Genomic DNA, 22842 nt, shown 5'->3' with positions numbered 1-22842 from the left:
CTTGATACTTTTTCCAACAATGAAAATCCTACATTCTTATTTAATACGTTGTCCCACTTATTTTTAACTTTTTTCCCAGTTTCGCCCAAAGCAGAATGTATGTTCACTTGAGCTTCCTTTACTATTGCTATTTTGCTACAAAGAGATTGTTTTTCACGTTCTAATTGTTCAATGCTTGCAGGTATGAAAGAAAAGTTTGATGTTATGTAGGCAATATCGTTTTTCACTCGTGAGTCATTCAGACAATCTTTCACTGCTTTCACACACGCTGCACTATCAGTTTCAGGTAATTTATCAATAACTGTGACCACTTCTTTAAAATACTTAGAATAATACACCACTGACTGAATCCAGGTTCCCCATCGTGTAACAACCGGCTGAGGTGGGAGTTGGATTCTGGAAAGTTCTCTCTGAATATTGAAATCCTGGATGGGGCTTTACAAAAACATTTTTTTGTGTTAGAAATAAACGAATTGACAAGAGGAAATTCATTCCGGATTGTTTCAGAAACCCTGTGAAGGCCATGTGCTAGACAGGTTACATGCGTGAGGTTAGGATAAAATGTTTTAAGAAGTGGAGCTGCAGCAACCATGTATGAGGCAGCATCAGTACAAAACAACAGAACTTTAGAATCGTCTATATTACCTGAGTATAAAGACTGTAGGCCTTTATTTACAAAATAAGCAATGGCTTGGCTATTCACTTTCGAAAGTTCCTTAACACATACGAGGTGTGGAATCGAAGGTCCATCAGGACTAAGTTTTCCTACTATCATATTTGCTATATACCTATTCATATGATCTGAGGTTTCATCCACAGAGACCCATATGTAAGAATCATCTATATCCTCCCGAATGGAAGCTAAAGTTTCATTGTATATTCTGTCTGAGTAATTTTTTCTTAGGGTCGACTCAGATGGGATATTTTGTTTGCAGTATTTTTGTAAAAACTGTCTTAAAACCGGATTTTCAATTGCATTCCAGGGAATGTTAGCAGCAACAAACGCTCTGGTTAAATCAGCATAGAAATTGCTGCTGAGATTGGATGAAGTAGGCTGTGTTAGTAAAGTTTGTTGCAGTTGATTTTTCTGCTGAGCTTTAGCCTTATGAGACGCTCCTTGCACATGCTGCTTTAGGTGGCACTTCTTTTCTTGCGAGATCTAAAAATGTAAAGTAAACTGAATTAAAATAAAATCCTAATTGTTGTATTGCCGTATTTCTATCACAAAGTTAGTGGGTTCGAACAATCAAAATTTTAATGACCTGCAAATACTTTAACTATCGGAATTTAAAAGGTTAAAGTGTAGTGGTCTTAAAAAGAATTATACCTCAGGATAGCTCAGTCAATGTATAAATATTATAGGCCTACTCATTAAAATTAATAGAATTTATATATTTCAACTATTGTTACATACCTGTTTGCTACAAATCTTGCAGAATATTATTTTTCCATCATAAGTGAATTCTGAATATTCTGTTAGCCATTGCCGGATCAATGTAGATTTTGCACTTATATTTTTCGGCATTATCGCGTTAAACTTCACAGGAAAACGTCCTACCGCTCAAAACTTCTCAACACAAATAAGGTGAGGGAAAGAGCAACTGTTAACGAGCATTCAAATGAACCGTTGTTATTGAGATTCAATTGGACAAAAATACAAAGTTCCACTTATTGTTGCATTTCCTGGTAGTGTTAACACTAGGAGGGCCATTCTTTTAAATATTTTGTAACGGTTTACCCTACTAATTCGCAGTTTTACGACTTTTCATAAATATTTCAAAAACACTCTTTCTCCAAAAATTGTGATTTTATGACACTCTGAAGGGCAGTACAGCTAATCGGTTTCAGACCGAAAACAGTCATTTTTATAGTATAGTATATCTCTGAATCGGTAGCAGCACATGTTGTGATTGTTGCCTGCTTCAAAACTAAGGTTGGTTCTTTGTCGGCATTTATGCCTCCAAACATGTTAAATTCGGTGAAATCTATTGCGAGTGTCGTGAGATTCAAAACATTTTGTTTCCTTTATCAATGGTTTCATGGCCGGTGTGAAGCAAACTTTCCACTTTTTTAAATGCCTTAAATTTCGCAGTGAATGCATGTATAAATTATAAAAAGTAAGAGTAAAATGCGAAACTTTACAGTGAGTTAGGCATTTTTAGGCGAATATTAACAAATTAGGCTCTAATAACCGTTTTAGGGCATTTTAGGGCACTATAAAACTCTTTGAATACCTTTCAATTTCCATGAAACACAAATATTAATAATTATTTTTACTTTTCTCCTAAAGAAACAAAATAGGCATTTTCCCTAGAATCCGATGTCTGGTAATAAGACATGTTGAGTCACTAAAGTAGTGCCTTGTGTATGACTTGCACCTTTTGCAGCGCTCGGGTTGCACAGCAGAAATAGCGACCTTTAGCCGACTGAGCTATGCCGGTGGCTGAATATGCGTGTTTGGTTTCATAATTTCGTTTAATGCTATGTTCCTTATAAACTGAAACACCCACTGCTTTGTTGCTTATTTCAGTGAAATAGTACTGATTTTCTTGAAATGACCTGCCTTGGCCAGAAACTTTTCTTTTCTTGTTACTAGATTTAGAAGCCATAATCATAAGATATTGATAACAGCTGAAATTAACATTAAACGTAACATTCACCATTTCTGAAGATGGCCGATAGCAGGTTGAAACATGTTAACAAGGTAATATAAAATTTAACACAAGAAAGACAAATAATACGTTTTCCGATATGAAAAACTATTTGCTCATCAATAACTTCTCACAAACACAGCTAGTACATGAAATTCAAGCTACCAACCCAGTGATCATAGGCAGACACATCACTCTTGAAGGTACACAGACTGCCACAAATAATGATGTGTGGTTATTGTTAAGTAACATTGTTACTGAAATTTCATCAGTATGCTCCCAACATTTGAGGTTTCCTTCTTAACGTAACAGTTCGCACCCAGATGTGTTGGAATAAATGTAGGGTTTCTGGAAAAATCCCTCAGTGACGCAGATTCGTTTGTAATTCCTTGTAACAGATTTCTATATAAAAACTATGAATATTTTGCAGTTTAAGAAGTGAGTGTTGTGCTGCAGGTAATGGCCGGCACGGGAGAGCTGGAGGTGCTACGCATGTGCCGATACTTGAGATCTCGCGTGGGCCCCACCAACAGTGTTGTCACATATGGTTCACATCTAGCCACGCACATGGCGCTGGGGCTCCTGTTCCTGGGCAGTGGGCGCTACACACTTGGCACGTCACCCTCTGCCGTGGCAGCCATGATATGTGCCTTCTTCCCCAAGTTCCCCACACACAGCAATGACAACCGATACCATCTGCAGGCCTTCAGGCACTTGTATGTGCTGGCCGTTGAGCCGCGCCTGCTGGTGCCACGGGACATTGATACAGGCCACCTGTGCTACGTCCACCTGACTGTCGTATACCTGGACACACCCCACTACAAGGATCAGCAGGTCCGCCTGAAGGCACCCTGCATCCTGCCAGAGCTCAGCAAGCTCAGGGAGGTTTGTCTGTCTGCCTGCCTTGTGTTCGTGTTCATTTATTTTTATTTTGTGTCTACTTCTTCTTGGGTTCGTGTATATTTATTTTTATGTTTGTGTCTACTCCTCCTTGTGTTCGTGTATATTTATTTTTATGTTTGTCTACTCCTCCTTGTGTTTGTGTTTATTTATTTTTATGTTTGTGTCTATTTCTCCTTGTGTTCGTGTATATTTATTTTTATGTTTGTGTCTATTTCTCCTTGTGTTCGTGTATATTTATTTTTATGTTTGTGTCTATTTCTCCTTGTGTTCGTGTATATTTATTTTTATGTTTGTCTACTCCTCCTCGTGTTCGTGTTTATTTATTTTTATGTTTGTGTCTACTCCTCCTCGTGTTCGTGTTTATTTATTTTTATGTTTGTGTCTATTTCTCCGTGTGTTCGTGTTTATTTATTTTTATGTTTGTGTCTACTCCTCCTCGTGTTCGTGTTTATTTATTTTTATGTTTGTGTCTATTTCTCCTTGTGTTCGTGTTTTTTTATTTTTATGTTTGTGTCTACTCCTCCTCGTGTTCGTGTTTATTTATTTTTATGTTTGTGTCTATTTCTCCTTGTGTTCGTGTATATTTATTTTTATGTTTGTGTCTATTCCTCCTTGTGTTTGTGTTTATTTATTTTTATGTTTGTGTCTATTTCTCCTTGTGTTCGTGTATATTTATTTTTATGTTTGTGTCTACTCCTCCTCGTGTTCGTGTTTATTTATTTTTATGTTTCTGTCTATTTCTCCTTGTGTTCGTGTTTATTTATTTTTATGTTTGTGTCTACTCCTCCTCGTGTTCGTGTTTATTTATTTTTATGTTTGTGTCAACTCCTCCTTGTGTTCGTGTTTATTTATTTTTATGTTTGTGTCTATTTCTCCTTCTGTTCGTGTTTATTTATTTTTATGTTTGTGTCTATTTCTCCTTGTGTTCGTGTATATTTATTTTTATGTTTGTGTCTACTCCTCCTTGTGTTCGTGTTTATTTATTTTTATGTTTGTGTCTATTTCTCCTTGTGTTTGTGTTTATTTATTTTTATGTTTCTGTCTACTCCTCCTTGTGTTCGTGTTTATTTATTTTTATGTTTGTGTCTACTCCTCCTTGTGTTCGTGTTTATTTATTTTTATGTTTGTGCCTACTCCTCCTTGTGTTCGTGTATATTTATTTTTATGTTTGTGTCTACTCCTCGTGTTTGTGTTTATTTATTTTTATGTTTGTGTCTACTCCTCCTTGTGTTCGTGTTTATTTATATGTTTGTGTCTACTCCTCGTGTTCGTGTGTATTTATTTTTATCTTTGTGTCTACTCCTCCTCGTGTTCGTGTTTATTTATTTTTATGTTTGTGTCTACTCCTCTTTGTGTTCGTGTTTATTTTTATGTTTGTGTCTACTCCTCGTGTTCGTGTTTATTTATTTTTATGTTTGTGTCTACTCCTCCTTGTGTTCGTGTTTATTTATTTTTATGTTTGTGTCTACTCCTCCTTGTGTTCGTGTTTATTTATTTTTATGTTTGTGTCTACTCCTCCTTGTGTTCGTGTTTATTTATTTTTTTGTTTGTGTTAATTTCTTCTTGTGTTTGTGTTTAATTATTTTATGTTTGTGTGTGTTTCAGAATTCGTACTTTCTCTGCCATGAACAGATTTATGCAAGACTTCTATTGTAACCTTAAATATTTGTTAGTGACAGTCTTGATGACTTGTTACAGGTGAAAGTGGAAGATGAGCGATATTGGGACATTCTGTTCCATCGTGATCGGAACTGGGGACAGTTGCAGTAAGTTGTTTGTTATGCATTATACTCATATTCTTTGCTATCAAACACAAAACCGTTTTCAACTGATGTCTGATAAAGACCAATATTACAGCCTTCGTACTCCAAAGCTGTGAGGCAAACATAACCTAACACTAGCTCTCTGTGATGATTGTTTTTAAATATACTGCAGATGGTGCCATGGGATAAAACGAGATATTTTTATGGTTAGAGGACTCAGAAGATAGCGTTTGCCTTGAAATTAAGACTACCATAAATACAAACAACCTATTGTCAGCCATCTTAGTTCAGTGTGTCAGAAAGTGAAGATGTGCTTGAATTTTTGTATATTTGTAATGTCATTTAGCAAGCTTAACAGTAGCAAAATGTGTGATGCTGTAAAGTTTACACCATGAGGTGAGAGTTACCATTCTCAACTTGTCCTGTTTTCCAAACTGTAGAAATGCGTGAGTACAGATGTTGCTCACAATCAAGAATTAACTCGTTCTAAGTACAATTTCAAATATTTCAGACACCTCCCCCTCATCTCCTAGATTTTGGTTGTATGCAGTTGGCATCCCTGCTGAATGAGTGACATCCAGTCCATGTTGATATTCTAGATATCAGTGGAGGATAGTGTATACTAAAAGCCAGATTATGAACAGACTAAAGAGGAAGTAGTTGGCAGGGCGAGAGGAAAGTGCGGGTTAGAGGGGTAGCCTGTGCAGTGATGACACGTTGAGTATGGCGGGGCGGAGGGGGGAAGGAGAACGGAGCTTTTCATTGGACCTCACGTGAAAATGTCGTCTGCTAACGAAAATCTGGCAACGGAATCACGGAGACAGTGTAGCCAAACTTCCCAGTTCCTTTGGAGTACCACGTGCATTATGAGTCGCATTTCGTACCAGCGTCATTAGCTCGTGCTTTCTTAAAAACCGTAATTTTAATTACTAATATTGTTGATAGTGTTATCGAGAACTATATACAGTAGTTATTTTAAACATATCGGCGACAAACTCTGAACACGCTTTGAATCTCGCGCCACTATGTGGCAACAGAGCTCAGAAAGCGAGCAACAGAACGTTGCTTCCGGTTTAGTCATTTCATAACCTGGCTTTTAGTATAGTAATAATTTTATGTAAACTTATCAAAGAAAAGCATCACAATAGAATAATGGTAAAGAGGTGTAGAAATGTTACTTACTTTGAAGTTTAAAAAAAAAAATATTATTAGTGATAGTGAGGCAGGTAAATAATTCTGTGAATGCCAACTTTCTCATACTAAAATATATAAGATATGTTTGTTAAGTTTTTTATGGGTGGAATACAGTTCATTTATGAGGAGGAATGAGTTGTTATGTTATGTAATATAAAGTTTTTATGTACGTTCTATAAGAAAACTAATGCAGTCATTAAATTTGATTCCTTAATTTAATGAACGTGCTTGTGATAAATGGCGGTATTTCTTTTAATTTATAACTTATTAATTTTTGTGCGAAAATTCATGTATTAAGTGCTTTTAATTTAACCAAAGCAGTAGTAATTAGTGGCAACATTTCTTGTACAGTAAGACTTCATTTCTATGTTTTATGGGCTCTGAAGATAACTGAATTCACATTTAATAACATCGTTAATAGCAGTTGAATACTATGTGGGGAGAACGAGTTAAGTCAATATAGTGAAATTTATAACTTCAAAATTAACTCATGTTTGAGTCTGTAATACAGTACTCAAATTCACAACATGTATTCTTAAAGAATGTAAGATTATTTGTAGAAATCTTAACTGCTTATACAGAACTTTAGTTGGAAAATTAGAACTACCAGTACTCACCTAACCCTTCAAAATTTTCCAGGCTGGCTCGAAGGGTTGTTGTTCTGCAGTCATTTTTTTTTTTTTTTTACGGTTAGAGAATTCTTCTGCTGATCACCTCCCAGGATTTCACATATGGCAGGGGGTGGAATTCAGAAAGAGGAGGTCCGGTTAAATTGATGAACGCCTATATGTTCCTCCAAAAGAACATTTCGTATTGCGGTTACATTCTCATTCCTGACCGTTCACACTCAGCTGTTGATATAGCAATAATGTCCGAAGCGCAAAGAAGTAGCAGTAGATCATCTGGCTTTCTTTTATAATTTGTATATTCTTTATACCTCCTGAAAGCTCCAAAAATTTTCCTGTTATCTGAGATTCTGAATTTATTACTTTCTTCTCCATACATTATATCTAGCTCCTCAGGCCATCCGGATGGATTTAACACAATTAAGTGACAGAGAAGATCATTATAGTTACTACTATTTTGCAAATCTTCATTATTTCCATATAGTGAAGAATCGGTAGAACGGAGAAAAATTCTCCCTGGCACTGGGACTGGAAACCTGGGTTCGAGTCCCAGTGCTGGAGAGAATTTTTCTCTGTTCTACCGATTCTTCACCGTATGGAACTGGAACTCCATATGTACAGCAAAATCACTCGTAACCAGCACCCAAAATAACGGCACTTTTAGCTGGGCCAAAAAAAAAAAAAATTGAATCTGCCTCATTGCCATAATGTGGGCTGTCAGTTTTGCCACATTAGGAAGTTCGCACGAACTTTCATTTTTAGTGAATATTTGAACCTAAAATTTGTGTATTTTTTCTGTTGTGTGTTGTGTTTTAATAAAGAAAATCCACACAGTTTTTATGTTTATTTAATCACGTTTGGGACGTCAGTATTGCCACATTAGGAAATTGGCACGAACTTTCGTTTTCAGTAAATTTTCGACCTAAAATTAGTGTATTATTTGTGTTGTGTGATGTGTTTTAATAAAGAAAATCCACACATTTTTATGTTTATTTAGTTATGTTCGGTCCATCAGTGTTGCCACATTAGGAAGTTCACACGAACTTTTATTTTCAGTGACTATTGAAACCTAAAATTAGTGTATTATTTGTGTTGTGTGATGTGTTTTAATAAGGAAAACCCACACAGTTTTTATGTTTATTCAGTTATGAGTAAATGAGCTTCATATGGCTGCAGTTTCAATTTTTGGTACCATGAAATGCGAACTTTTTTTTTTTTTTTAGTATACCAATATTTATTCAATTATCCGGCAAAATCTCGTATCTGGGACTAGCCTGTTCCCTTTGGTGCCAGATAAGAAGGATTCTGCTGTGCTTCGGTACATCATAGTAATATGATAAAGTGTAAGTAATCAAGACGGCACCTATTTAGTGACTCGTAATGAGTGCGCCTCTGTACTTGTGGTGAGACGTTGTGTCTACTGTGACACGGTACACGAGGGGAACACAGTCGGTATGAGAGGGATTCAATCCGGCATCGGAACTTGAATTTGGTGTGGTTTAGTGGATAAAGCGCCAGCACGTAAAGCTGGAAACCTGGGTTCAAGTCCCGGTGCCGGAGAGAATTTTCCTGCATTCTACCGATTCTTCACCATATGGAACTGGAACTCCATATGTACTTCGGTACATCGTAGTAATATTCATTCTTTCCTCTGAGTGGTTAATAACCTTGATTCTAAATTGGCAGCAAGACTCTTGACAGAGGCACAGATTGAATTTACTTAATTCAGTCATACTATTAGCCACCTTGATGTTGCTGCAGTGACTGAAATACTCTGCTAGTTATTTTTACCAGTTTATCTGCTGTTGGCGGTGCATTTCCCTCTTTTCAAGATCACATGAAAGATCAGGTAGTTCTGTGAGTGGATCGAGCATTATTACTAAATTTGCTACAAATTCTACATTTGCCAAATATTTCTGTAAACCAGAATATTTAGCTTTCTGATCTCTTGTAACATCATTCTGAGCTTTTTCAAAATAGGAGTATCAACTCTGAAACTTTTCCCACACAGCCTGCAGAGTTCTTTCAGTGGATGAAACCCACTGAATTGTGAAAATTTTACCAGTATGCAAAATTCGTTGCCTCAAACGTTTTGCACGGGTGTTTAGTTCTCTTTGGTTCTTCGGAGATTGATGGAATCGTTAACAGCTAGTTCTAATCTATGCCACATTATGACAGGGAAATAATTTTTTTTAAGTTCTCTCGTACACCACTCTTTCTGCCTATCATTGTTGAGGCATTGTCACATGAAACACTTGATAGATTCTTTTAAATATTTCTCACTCATTCCGAACAAACTGAGCTTTTCAAGAAGGACAGTAGTAATACTGGAAGCTGTTCAGTCAGATCTAAAACATAGTTTGATAGCTGTAAATGTCCTGCATAGAAAATTTTAAACACCAACCAGTGTCTGCTTTTGCTTAGTGTGTAGAGCCATCTATTAATATACTTATTTTCCCTTTGTTTTCTACAATGTGTTTCACGAGCTTTTTGATATAATTATTAACGGAGATGTAATGTTAGTGCAAGAGAAATTTGCGTGAAGGATTCTTCCCATTAAGAAATTGGAGATTTATATCAACTAGCACATCAGTATAAGGTCTCTGTTCTAGAAACACGAGCAGTTGTTTCAGCTTCTTGTTGCATTGTTATAACGCCATGTTCTGAGTTTTGCTTTTTGCTCAGGTCTGCTATTTCTGATGAAGCTATGTGTATGTTCCCGAATTTTTTCCCTCAAACTTTGTTGTTGAGCTTTCTCATCATTTCCATAGCAGTTTATTTTTCCCTGCCCTATTCCTGCGAAATGTGAAGCCCCTGAGGTACGTTAAGAATAAAATTTGCTTCTGAATATATAAGTTGCCTCCATTAATGATGATCCATGGATTCTCAGCACTAAAATAATTCCACTGACCTGAAGGCAAAAGAGGGGTGTCATTGGATGAACGCATTACACAGTTTACTGCAGAGCTTTCCACTGCACTTCCACTGTGGCAGTTGTTTTCAGGCCTTTTTAGTTCACCTTTGACTTTATTACTACGTTTATATGAAACTTGTGCACAATTATTTTCAACTTCACCACACTGCTTCTGTTTTAGCCACTTCAATAAACTCATTTTATTTGTTATCTCACAACTACATTTGTATGCACTAATTTCTATCAAGTCATAATACCAACTGCGACAGGAATTTTGATTCAAATGTGAACAGAGTGTTATTTTAACATTGTTGTGTCGTGTGACTTGTAGCGAAGAAGTCAGAAGTACGTTAAGAAGGTTATTTTATTATTTATTTTTTTTTTTAATTTATAGTTTCCTAACTTTAGATACAAGGAGTGTGGTTAACTATAAAGTGAAGATTAAATCTTGTTTTATATCAATGTAAGCAGTGAGGTATTGTACTATTGCTGACATAACATTTAACATTTAACTTGGTTTGGTGCAATCATTAATGTCGGGCGGGTCAAACTAACTCATTGTTGAAACACATTCTTCTTTCTATTCTTTTGTAGCTGTGGCAAAAACAATTTTTTTTTCTTTCAATATTATCGTCTTCCTGTCATTAGGTATGTGACATTATTTTCTATGCAGTAAATTTATATAATTTTAGCCAAACAAGTGGAACAGCATTGCTCTTGTAAAAGCCTGTGTGTATCACCATAGATCTGCATGTTTTAGAACTTCTTGAGACAATTCTGTAACTATCGATACTGAATACCGGTGAGTACTGGCCCAACCACAGCCCTGTGCTTATAGCCAGAGTTGGCTGATATATTACATTTCAAACTCCAGTGCAGGAAATTGTGTGATATTGACTTACCTTGTGATCTTCATCAAGTAACATATTATTATTTCACTGTTCATAATTTGTTCAGTTACATTGTGGTGTGTTACAAAATGTTTCATTGTTTCTAAAGCAGTAACAGCAGCATTAAAGGACAAACCATGAGCTGCTTCGAATTCCCACGAATTTCAGAGTGGGTTGCATCTTATCAATGAACACGTGTTGCATTGTCGCATTAATATATTTTCACAGCTAAATAACGTTTCGTATTCTGTTGGGGTTTAGAATACTATTGTAAGAAACATATAACCGAAATAGGCTAGATTAACATGGAAAGCATAGGAATTTTTCTAGGACTTCAGAAAAAAACTAGTGAGAGTGAAAAATGTTAAGGTGCGAAACATGTAAAAGAAGTTTTACTGTAATATAACATTCTGTTCAAAATCGTAATCTTTAAGAAGGAAATTTACTTCCCATTCTACAGTCATCACTTTTCTGTGAATTAACCGAAGTCCTGCTGTGCTCTCTCAGTCAGAAAGCTGCAGAGGCTGTAAGGCAGATCAGCCTGCTCATACTGTGATTCTGTTGCCAGGATCCTGCTGCAGAACTCAGGCTGCCTGGACGTGAAGCAGAGGGCGGGCTGCCTGTCGTACCTCGAGGATCCTCAAGGCTTCCGCAGTCTGCTAGCTCAGACTCTGACCAGCGACTCCACTATTTCCTGGTCAATCCCGGTAGTTACCACAGTGCTAAGTGGAAGTAAAGGCATTTGTCCCATGTAGTAGATTTACCGAAACCCTTTGATTGTGAATAAAACTAAGTTCCATATGCAGACACAACATTACTTCATTTTTGACGATAGATTTGGCGATTGCAATGATTCTGAAGACCTCCTACTTCAACTGTCACCATACGTGAAGCATTCTGATAGTTTAACGTAGCTCCTGTTATCAAACCTGCGTGTCATAAGCTGCTTTCCACTAGAGCACGGATTTACAGGCACTAAAAGTTAATACTGTTACTCACTATACAGGCCATGCCCCCACTCTTTTCAGATGTCAGTCTTGCCATTCAGTATTTTCCTTTGATAGTGATGGCAGTCTTTAATCGCCACTTATAAATTAGCGTTTATTGTCCAGTCCTTGTGACTCAGTTCTCTATTATTACTTCCCGGACTCTTGTGAACCAGGCTTAAAAACCCTCCCACGGACACCACATCCTTCCAACTACACTTGGTGTCATTTTTAACTTACAGTGCTTAAAGTTCCGGGCTCTAGTAATCAGACGTTTGTCTCATCCTATAAGAAAGCTGTAGGTAATCAAAATCTTGGAAGAAATCTGAACCTTATGCAGGTGGCTGGTTTCAAAACTCGTCAGCATTTTGCTTGGTGTTCATTCATGTGCATGCAGAAACTACTTTCACTCCGCAATATTACTGTTTGCAGTGATTATCGTGCACAACACTGTTACATAACACACCACAGGCCTACACTTTAAATGAAAGCATAAATAAATAATTATCATCCAAGACTGCTGAATAGCAATAGTGCAAGAATACTACTTCCTAGAACTAGATAAAACGTGATACATATATCTTGATGACACAATTTTAACACTTTATGTCTCTTAGGAGATAGTTATAATAAACATTTTCGTGTGTTGAAATAGATCCCCCCAGCCGTTATAGCTGGCTTTCGCAACCAGATCTTGCTGCCTTATCATAGCTCCCCAAGTGGATTACAATGCTGGATGGGAATCAGTCCCATACACTGGCCGAAATTTCATGAGAAAATTTCTTCCCCCATGAGGACTCAAACCAACACACATTCCGTAACACGAGTCCTAGGCAGGATGCCACAGCATAACAGTGGCTAAATACATCAGGCACAGCTGAAGACATGGATAGGGTTACCATACATCCGTATTTTGTGTCCATATCATACAAAAGTGACGAAATGTTCGTATTTTCTTGTTCGGCTTAGGATTTTTTTTTTATTAAAAGTACCAGGTCTCTTGAACCCTTGCCTTTTACAAAATATGATTATACAAATTGAAATATAAAATCGGGTTTGGAAATGAGATTAATAATTAGTTGCTACATCCTTCAAGAGATGGCACTACTATATAGTAGCCACTGTTTGTACTGTGTTGTGGGTTCAAAGACCAAAGTACTGCATTCACAGATTGCAATGCTCATTTCCAAGAGAACATATAAATTAATTCCCGACACAGCTAAAGGATTTAGGAGAGAATATGGTGAATTTGTGTGATGAGTGCATTTCATATCGAAGTGGAGCTGTGAGTTTCATTAGTATCGAGGATCAGCTGAGTTTCTAAACCTAATGCTGCCATCAGTATGGAGGTCGTACTTGTGAATCTTGTGGTTAACAATCAAAGAAAAATGTACAACTGAAAGGTGTTTTCAATAAATTGAAAGAAAGTGAAGCAAAATGTAACAACTTTGATAAACTTTTGAGAAGCTGTCTCCCAGTAACTTCTGCATGTGTTTTCTGTGATGGAAATCGCTTGGACACCTGAAAGGAATAGACTCCAAGTAAAATGTTGGTTCAAATTGAAGTCAGTTCAGAGTTTTCATGCGTCTTCATTAAAAGAAATAATTATTTTCTGAAGCAAGTACATTATTCCAAGAAATATGAGAATGATTGATGAATAACAGAATTGATACTATGTGCCTAAATCACTTTGTGCAGGATAGATATTCAATTTTGCTGTTATTATTTTATGTACAATGTAATAGAACGGTATTCTCTAATGCAAATCATATCCACAACAAATGTCCGTGTTTTTGTATCCAGAATTATGGTAACCATAAGCATCGAACACACTTGTGGGCAAGGCCCAAAAACTTGTAGATTTTACATGGCCAGAGTTGTAACTACATACATACAGTAAGTTTGATATCTTTAGTTCGTGGAAAGATTCACATTAAGAGAAATGCTGATGATGCATTTCGTTGAGCTAGTGAAGGCATTTTGAACACTAGATAGATATTGTTTGAATTGTAATTTGCATTACTTACAACTTGATAATTACGTACCCAAAGATTTGGGTTATTGTTACATTTAACACAGACATTAAACATGAGTTCCTGTATTACCCCTAAAAGTTTGTAACATAGTCACGGTTACACCCTGTATAGCTCCAGAGCGAAAATTTGCTGACCTTGTATTATACTTTATATTAGCTGTAAAGACAGACTTGCACCGTGTGTTGTCACTGAACAATGCAATGTGTGCTTCTGCTCCCTGGGAGTTGTCATGGTAATGTAAATAAACATTATGGATGGCAAGACGGAAATAAATTGTGTTGCAGGCCGAGTCCATCTGCGCATTCTCATCAGATCCCACAATGGTGAACTTCGCACATTACTTCCTAGAAACCGAGGGGTGCGACGGCAGCAGCGTGGAGCTGGACGTGATGCAGAGGCTGACGATGCTGGTGTACGAGTGCGTGACGCAAGACAAGCTGGGCATCCTGCCCATCTGGATCACACTGCTCAAGGTGAACAGATACTCTGTTAAGTGATTTTCTTATTATGTGGAATAAACTGACATGTGATAAATTCGTGTCAAGCAAAAAGAAACAAAGGAAATAAATTTATTGTATGTAGAAGTAGTTATAATTTTGGTTGGAAATTCGAAGTTTCTAGCATCTTCTGCAGGGAGTGAAGAAAGAAACCCCTCTTTAAAGAATTGTCAATCACTTTTTAAAGGATTTCCAGTTGCTAATTTTAACATGTGTTTCTGTAGAAATTTACAAAGCCTTGCAGAAGTTGACATGAAACAGGAAGGCTGTGCTCACAGGCTTGTATCGACTTCCGTAAATATAAAGATAGTGCATACAATAATTGAGAACGTAACATTCTAAATGTGCTAAGTGCCAAAAACAACTTTCTGAGATGTTGATGAAAAACACACTGTGCAATGCATGTTGAGATACCTACAACACCATCTTTTGGCGCACAAATGAGTCACCTACAGTTGAGCTACGACAAGACAATTTAGTATGATATTCTCAGTGGATGTTCCTCCCTTAGATTGGAAAAAATTAAATTTGAAAAATTGGCACTTTGCATGTTTAGAATGTTAGGTATTCAGTTTTCTGTATTGGTATATCAGGGTTATTGTTACATTAAGAGGTTATGAAATTTTGCCAAAATGTGTTCTGAAAGAAGGTATAGTAGAAATAAATATGAAACAACATTACATTTATTCACCATTTGATTACCCTATTTGATTTTTCTTATCTAGCTACCACTATAATGAAATTAATCCCATGTCTGCCTAAAGCATTCAATCAAAATGTGCACAAATCAATAGTTCCAATGCACAAGCTAGTAACTACTTCGGTCTTTCAAGCACCAGTTATCAATACTGACATCAAAATGCTCTGTGTACATTAGCCTAATGTTACGCCAAATCGTGTGGCATTCTAATACACTACAGATACTAGAACAGATGCTCAGCAATAACAACACACCACGAAAACACATCAAAGAGATCATCCACGTTACTGACACCATCACATAACAAAACTACTTCACATGCAACAAATATTACACCCAATCCGAAGGGATCACCCATTTTTAACATCTTAGTAGAAATATTCATACAAAATATAGAACACACATACATACTAAACAAAGAGAACAATAGATACGCAGACAACATTATACATTGACACAAATACGTAGACGGCATACTAACACTATACAAAGGAAACATAAGACAGATTCAACCTACACCAACACATAAACAAAATACATCCAAAGCTGCACTACACTTCAGAAATCGAGAACCGACAAATCCATAAACTTCCTAGACATTAAAATTTACAGAAAACCCACAACAGTCACACACGTACACAACATAACACAAACATGCTGGATCTCGAGACTACTCAACATACCAATGAGCCAGCATACTACAGAGAAGAAATACATAGCACAAGAAAATGGATACGACCTCAACATAATAAAACGATGAAACATAATTACAAAAAACAAAGAAACACAACACAAACACAAGAACATAAAAAATACATCACACTAATATACGAAAACAAAAACACACACAAGATCTTCCAGCTAGGTCCAGTGGACCCGTCGACCAACAGCAGGTGTGATCCTCCAGACATTCTGGGGGTTGTGTGTGGATGAAGTGGCCACCAAAACGTTAAATACGGTGTTCACTTAAATCGGCTACAGCTTGCCATTTTCAGTTGATTCCCAATTTACCACGCAAATCATCCGTAGCTGCATTTAGATTGGCAACAGGCCATGACTGTTTGGCCAAGCATCTGCATAGAATTGGAATATATCCGACTCCTAACTGTCCATTGTGCAACTCAAATCAAGAAATGGATTCAGAACATCTCAAAATCTATGCGTCACTGGCTAACCATGACAATATCTTTGAAAAATATTGGAGTGCAAGAGGTCAAATGACTTAATTGTCAAATGCCTGGCATTAGAAAACAACAACACAAGAATCGCATCTTCATTCAGTAAATTAAACTACAACATCGCATACAGAACACAAAACACTCTACAAAAGCATCTCAACACATAAACAAATACAACCTAACAGGCATATACAAACTCACATGCACTAGCTGCAAGAACTTCTACATGGAGATCATTTCAAACACGTTACAAAGAACACATCACAGCCATAACCGAATGACACAATATATGCACATATGCAGAAAACATCACAACCACAGGAACATAGGCACAGACATGGAACTTCTACATATCCAACCAGAAACTAAACGCACTGAAACAGTACGAAATATACAGACCCACAACAAATTCTCAATACTCAACTGAATTTAAGAACACACACACTATTTGAGTCCACACTATACAAACGAACACCCCCAGCAAAACAAATGAAGAAACTGGAAGAAGCAAGGACCTCACTAGTTCTGAAGATGGCTGAAACTAGTCAACTGGGTATTTACAAACTATTTAACATGTGAAAGTGATCATCACAAATATATTCCTAAATAAATATATGAATAACTGTTTTATTTTCATTTGTACAAAATTAGTCATATAGGCCCTACATCTATGAAGCCAATTACAATTATAAAAAGTGCCCTTCATGCTTGCAGCTGACTGTTGATATCTACTGCAATGTTCTTTTATTGAATGCGATCTTCCTATTCTCCAAGGTGATCTAAAGTTGAGTCAGACATGAATTTTCAAGGTTTTTGCACTTGGCAATAGACTATCTACATGGGCTCACCAAAATTTGTAGTGCCTATAATTATGATTTGCAGATCTTGTTAGTGTTGTTAATATCTCAGTGGAATTAATCCGTTTCCTTAGTTTCTGTATTGATCATTCACAGTATGAGTTTTAGTTTGATTCTCGCTGACAGGGAAGGCTCAGCAGGTGATAATGGATTTTCACGATTGTTATCCCATACATTCCATTTGAATAATTTCTACATCCAGAGAAATCCTAGTTTTCGAGATATGATTTTTTAAAATTCTTCAATCCAGAGCTATAATAGCTAATGCAAGCAGTGCTATGTGCTAGACATATCAGGCAATAAATCTCATCTAGCTGCACACCGTACTGTCAAAATCTCCTTGAATAATATAAGTTATGAAAATGACACACATACATATATATATATTCTTGAAATTGACTTTAGAATAGTCTATGAAGAAATGTAAGCATACCTGAAGTTACTCTCTGTACTGATCACAGTAGTGGAAATCGTTGTAAAACACGGTGGAACTTTGCACCACGAACATTTCAGAAAAGTAAGTTTCTCACAGTCAGCTTGATAGCAGTTCTGCACATCAATGTGAAAACAGAATTCTACAATAGTGACGAATTTATCAGGTTTGTTGTCAAGATACCTGGCTTTATGCCAGCCATATTTAAGCATATTTACTTATCTACATAGGAGATGGAAGGTGATTATACATTAAGGACTGCAATTTTATCACATTATCTCTGTGATGCAATAATTATAATATTCGTGCCAAATAACAAAACACTATAAAAGAAATTTTTCCATGGCTACAGCCATAAACATCAAGAGGCTGAACAATCGGAGTTGTCTGCTTTGGAATTGCTAACATTTCCACCATTTTGCCTGTCTACCTCGGTAACTGGTCCACCAAAAGAATGCTATGATCACTGACAGATGGAAAGTATACTTATTGAAACCACTTGAAGAGGTGAGTTTTCATAAGCTTCCCCGAGTCTGAGTGCAATGCTTAAACATTTCTTCTTCACGATGACAATGGAGATATGAGTGTCAAGTAGATATCTCCAGATGTAGAAATTTATAGGGAGATTTTTTATTTCAAATGGAACATGTGAAAACCCATTATCACTTGGTAGCGTTCCTTGTGAGTACAAAGCAGTCTGCCACAGATGATGTGCATTTGTTTCAGGCGATGACGAGCCTGCAGGCCCGGCAGCCCCACGTGTTCCTGACGTGGCAGCTGAAGCTGCTGGCTGCGCAGGTGCTGGCGGACAAGTCCCGCACGCTGCTCGTGACCCCAGGCCTGGCGCTGTCCGTGCAGCAGCACGTCACGAGGGTGCTGGACTCCTGGCAGACAGGTACAGCACATAAGATCTCCATGATCTGCTGGTCCCAGGCTCGGCTCTCGGGGAATTGTCCTTGAAAAGTTCCCTGGATGTTTAGAGTATGAATGTGCGTGTGCTGTGTTATTACCTAACCAATCTTGAAAATATGAAATACAATATCAGGACTGCCCTTGGGTGGAAACCTGGACACAAGTTTCAGTGTCATATTGTTGACATGTATTGCCAGAATAGAGCGTTAATAATGAATTAAAAAACAACAAGCTCTTGTGATAAACGAAATTGTGCCATGGTCTTGCAATCGTGCACCACGGTAATGGTCTGCACATCACTGACTCGTGTTAATGTCTCTTAATTTCAATTTTTTACTCAAACTTCAAGTTGCCACAAATTTACAAATAAAGACAGCCTGCTTAGGCCTATCATGTACAGAATGTTCATGCAAATGTGAAGAATTACTATGAAATTTTCGTTATAAAGAGGAACTTCGGGAATTTATATAGAGAAAGGATCCCAGAAAGTTTTAAAACCTCTGATATAGCCACGTGTGCAAAAACATTTCTTGTCGGAGAAATTAATATTCACATGATTGTTCGTCCAGTAGAAAACTAAAACTTCTTCAGACAAAGATTTTTTAAGTCTTAATTATGCATGACTCTTCACACTTGGCATGGCACAGAGATGGAGCAGAACAGCATTATTACATACAGACTGTCCTGCTAGTTGAACATTTCTTAGTATTTAAAAAACTAATTAATTAGTAACACCAAATGTTGCAAAATAGATGAAATGTACTTTGAGTGCCTGCTGTATTTATATTTCTCTTCAAGCAGTTAAAACCCAGAAGGACCCCTTTGGTATTAATGAGGACATTTTACAAGTAAATACAGTCAAATCTCTCTATAGCGATATTTAGGGGAACAAAGAGAAGTATTGTTATAAGGAGGGTTTTAAAAATAAGAGGCTTACTTGGTATGTATATTATGGTCAAAAACCCTCTTAATATGCAGCCCATTGTACTGTTCTACATTTAAAAAAAAAAATCACTTATGCCAGTTTGTTTCAGAGCTCTCTTCAGGGAAATGACACACATAAAGACCTTATTAAATCCAAATACACTAAATACACAGTGGTCAGTTAAACAGATTCCCGTCAAGTAGGATGACATACCTTATTGTATTGCTTAGCGACCAACATTTTATCATGGTAGAGAGAAAATATACCACACTGAGGACCATTAAAGTGTATCGTTCAATAGAGGATATCGTTAATTTTTACATTGAAGGAATACATTTTATGCTGAGAACTATACTTTTAATTGCAGTTGGGGGGGGGGGGTTATCGTTATGCGTACATTTGACTGTATTATTGTAACACTACTCTCAGTATTAATATTAACTTAAGCTATCCTATACGAATCTTGGCAGTACTACATTATCTTTACATTATCATGTGTTACGTTCCCCCACCCATTCAACAGCCACGGTTTGTTTTCTTGTTATACTACTTTCGAGTTGACTTTGTTATAAAAAGGAAAATGAATTTGACATCGTCATCATCATTATCACCAGCAGCCAGTCTGTAGAAGCACGGCTGTGTGTGGAAAGAAAGAAAATTAAGTGATTACATTCACTGTCAGTAACTTGATATACCTTGAGCATTGTAAAATTTGGCTTTTCTACATACAGTAAAACCTCGTTAATACACTCTCACAACGCTATCCTGTTCATTATGCTCTTTTTATTCTGTCCCTGGACATTTCATACACATATATACATAATGTTCTGCCAAATGGCAGATCTTTCACTGCAAACCCGGCATTCTCCAATCTTTCCTATTTTCTGCCTTCCTCTTAGTTTCTATCATAATGTCATCTATCATCTGATATCTTCTGCCCCGAACTCTTCTCCCGTTCACCATTCCTTCCAGTGCATCCTTCAGTAGGCAGTTTCTTCTCAGCCAGTGACCCAGCCAATTTCTTTTTCTCTTTCTAATCATTTTCAGCATTAGGCCTATTTTATCTTTACCCACTCTTTCTAGCACAGCTTCATTTCTTACTCTGTCTGTCCATTTCACACACTCCATTCTTCTCCATATCCACATTTCAAATGCTTCTATTCACTTCTCTTCACTTCGTCGTAATGTCCATGTTTCTGCCCCATACAATTCCACAATCTACACAAAGCACTTCACTAGTCTCTTCCTTAGTTCTTTTTCCAGAAGTCCGCAGAAGATGCTCCTTTTTCTATTTAAAGCTTCCTTTGCCATTGCTATCCTCCTTTTGACTTCCTGGCAGCAGCTCATGTTACTGCTTATAGTACACCCCAAGTATTTGAAGCTGTCCACTTGCTCCACTGCCTCATTTAGCATTCGCAAGTTTACCTTCTTTATTTTTCTTCCTATGACCATGGTTTTCGTCTTGTTTGCATTTATCTTCATTCCTTACTGCTCACAGCTGTCATTTAACTCCAGTAGCATATCCCTTAGTATCATCTCCTCTTCCTTTAACAACGCAATATCATCAGCAAATCTTATGCACTTTATTCTTCTTCCTCCTACTATCACCTCTCCCATGTCCTGAAAATAGTTCTTCACTAAATATTTCATACTTAATCCTGCGTAATTTTACTCTCTTGTAATGCTTCTAAATCCCGCTTGTAGCACTTTTTTGGGATCGAAAATGAGTAAAAATTCCATTAAGAAATGTTTCGAAAGCATGGTGAAGAAATGACTGTACTGACCACGAGTGCAAGAAAGAAATTTCACCATCCACCTTCCGATGGACACTGTCGGAAGTTGCACTTACCAGTACTTTCCTTTGTATGAAAGGATTTAACTGAAAAGCTTCCTGTCAATATATTCCTGTCCTTTCTGTAACATTTAGCCATCCTTTGAATTCTGTGGAGTGTGCTGTAAGTTTGATAGAAGTCTCTGTCTATAATTGTGAAATTACATTAGTGTTGCTGCTAGCGGTGCATCAAGTGACGTTATCTGTAGTCATAGAAAGTGTCATCACTCATAACAGCAGTACAAACACATGGCAAACAGCAATTATTTTCATATGAAATTAGTTCTTATTTGCATTCCGCATGTAACTAATGCACAATATAATACGTTTTCTATGAAGTGCTGTCTAAATTGTTTTCCAATTTCATAATTCATTTCCGTCTATAGCACTGTCCACTTATTACGCTTTAAGGCCACAGTCCTGTAATGGAGTTATACTGCAATTAATTTTCAGCATTTGTAGCATCATCAAAATTAGTTATCTGGAAAACTACCCTTGAAGTACCTGGTGATGTCATTCTGCTATGGCTGCCCTATGTGTTTATGCATAGTTAGGAATACTTTCCTGTTCATGAACCAGAGATCCTGCTGCACTAATTGTCAGCTTGTCTCTGTGTTGCAGAACTCGCTCCTGCCCTGCAGCAGTACCTGAGTGCTAACCCCCAGCGCAACAGCACCCACCTGCGCCAGCTCGTCACATACCTCACTTACTGTGACATTCCGTCGCCTGCGAAGATTGCTCCACTGCTCAAAGGTACACTGTCAGTTGTCCTGATACACATATTGCTCCACTGCTCAAAGGTACACTGTCAGTTGTCCTGGATACACATATTGCTCCACTGCTCAAAGGTACACTGTCAGTTGTCCTGGATACACATATTGCTCCACTGCTCAAAGGTACACTGTCAGTTGTCCTGATACACATATTGCTCCACTGCTCAAAGGTACACTGTCAGTTGTCCTGGATACACATATTGCTCCACTGCTCAAAGGTACACTGTCAGTTGTCCTGATACACATATTGCTCCACTGCTCAAAGGTACACTGTCAGTTGTCCTGGATACACATATTGCTCCACTGCTCAAAGGTACACTGTCAGTTGTCCTGGATACACATATTGCTCCACTGCTCAAAGGTACACTGTCAGTTGTCCTGGATACACATATTGCTCCACTGCTCAAAGGTACACTGTCAGTTGTCCTGGATACACATATTGCTCCACTGCTCAAAGGTACACTGTCAGTTGTCCTGGATACACATATTGCTCCACTGCTCAAAGGTACACTGTCAGTTGTCCTGGATACACATATTGCTCCACTGCTCAAAGGTACACTGTCAGTTGTCCTGATACACATATTGCTCCACTGCTCAAAGGTACACTGTCAGTTGTCCTGGATACACATATTGCTCCACTGCTCAAAGGTACACTGTCAGTTGTCCTGGATACACATATTGCTCCACTGCTCAAAGGTACACTGTCAGTTGTCCTGGATACACATATTGCTCCACTGCTCAAAGGTACACTGTCAGTTGTCCTGGATACACAT

General features: G+C 37.4%; 1 protein-coding gene across 2 annotated transcripts in view; it reads left to right on the top strand.

The window, feature by feature from the left end:
* Positions 1-22842, top strand: part of shtd (anaphase promoting complex subunit 1) — a 101537-nt gene that overhangs the window by 75343 nt on the left and 3352 nt on the right. For both annotated transcript variants that reach the window (XM_069821455.1, XM_069821543.1), the window contains exons 27-32: positions 3108-3536; positions 5253-5320; positions 11510-11648; positions 14248-14436; positions 18355-18523; positions 21918-22049. In XM_069821455.1, the coding sequence (XP_069677556.1) occupies positions 3108-3536; positions 5253-5320; positions 11510-11648; positions 14248-14436; positions 18355-18523; positions 21918-22049 (1126 nt within the window). The remainder of the gene's footprint in view (positions 1-3107; positions 3537-5252; positions 5321-11509; positions 11649-14247; positions 14437-18354; positions 18524-21917; positions 22050-22842) is intronic.

The sequence above is a fragment of the Periplaneta americana genome, chromosome 1 (assembly GCF_040183065.1).
Source record: "Periplaneta americana isolate PAMFEO1 chromosome 1, P.americana_PAMFEO1_priV1, whole genome shotgun sequence".
NCBI classification, from domain to species: Eukaryota; Metazoa; Arthropoda; class Insecta; order Blattodea; family Blattidae; genus Periplaneta; species Periplaneta americana.
Note: the sequence above shows the minus strand (reverse complement) of the source record. Positions and strands in the feature narration are given on the sequence as shown.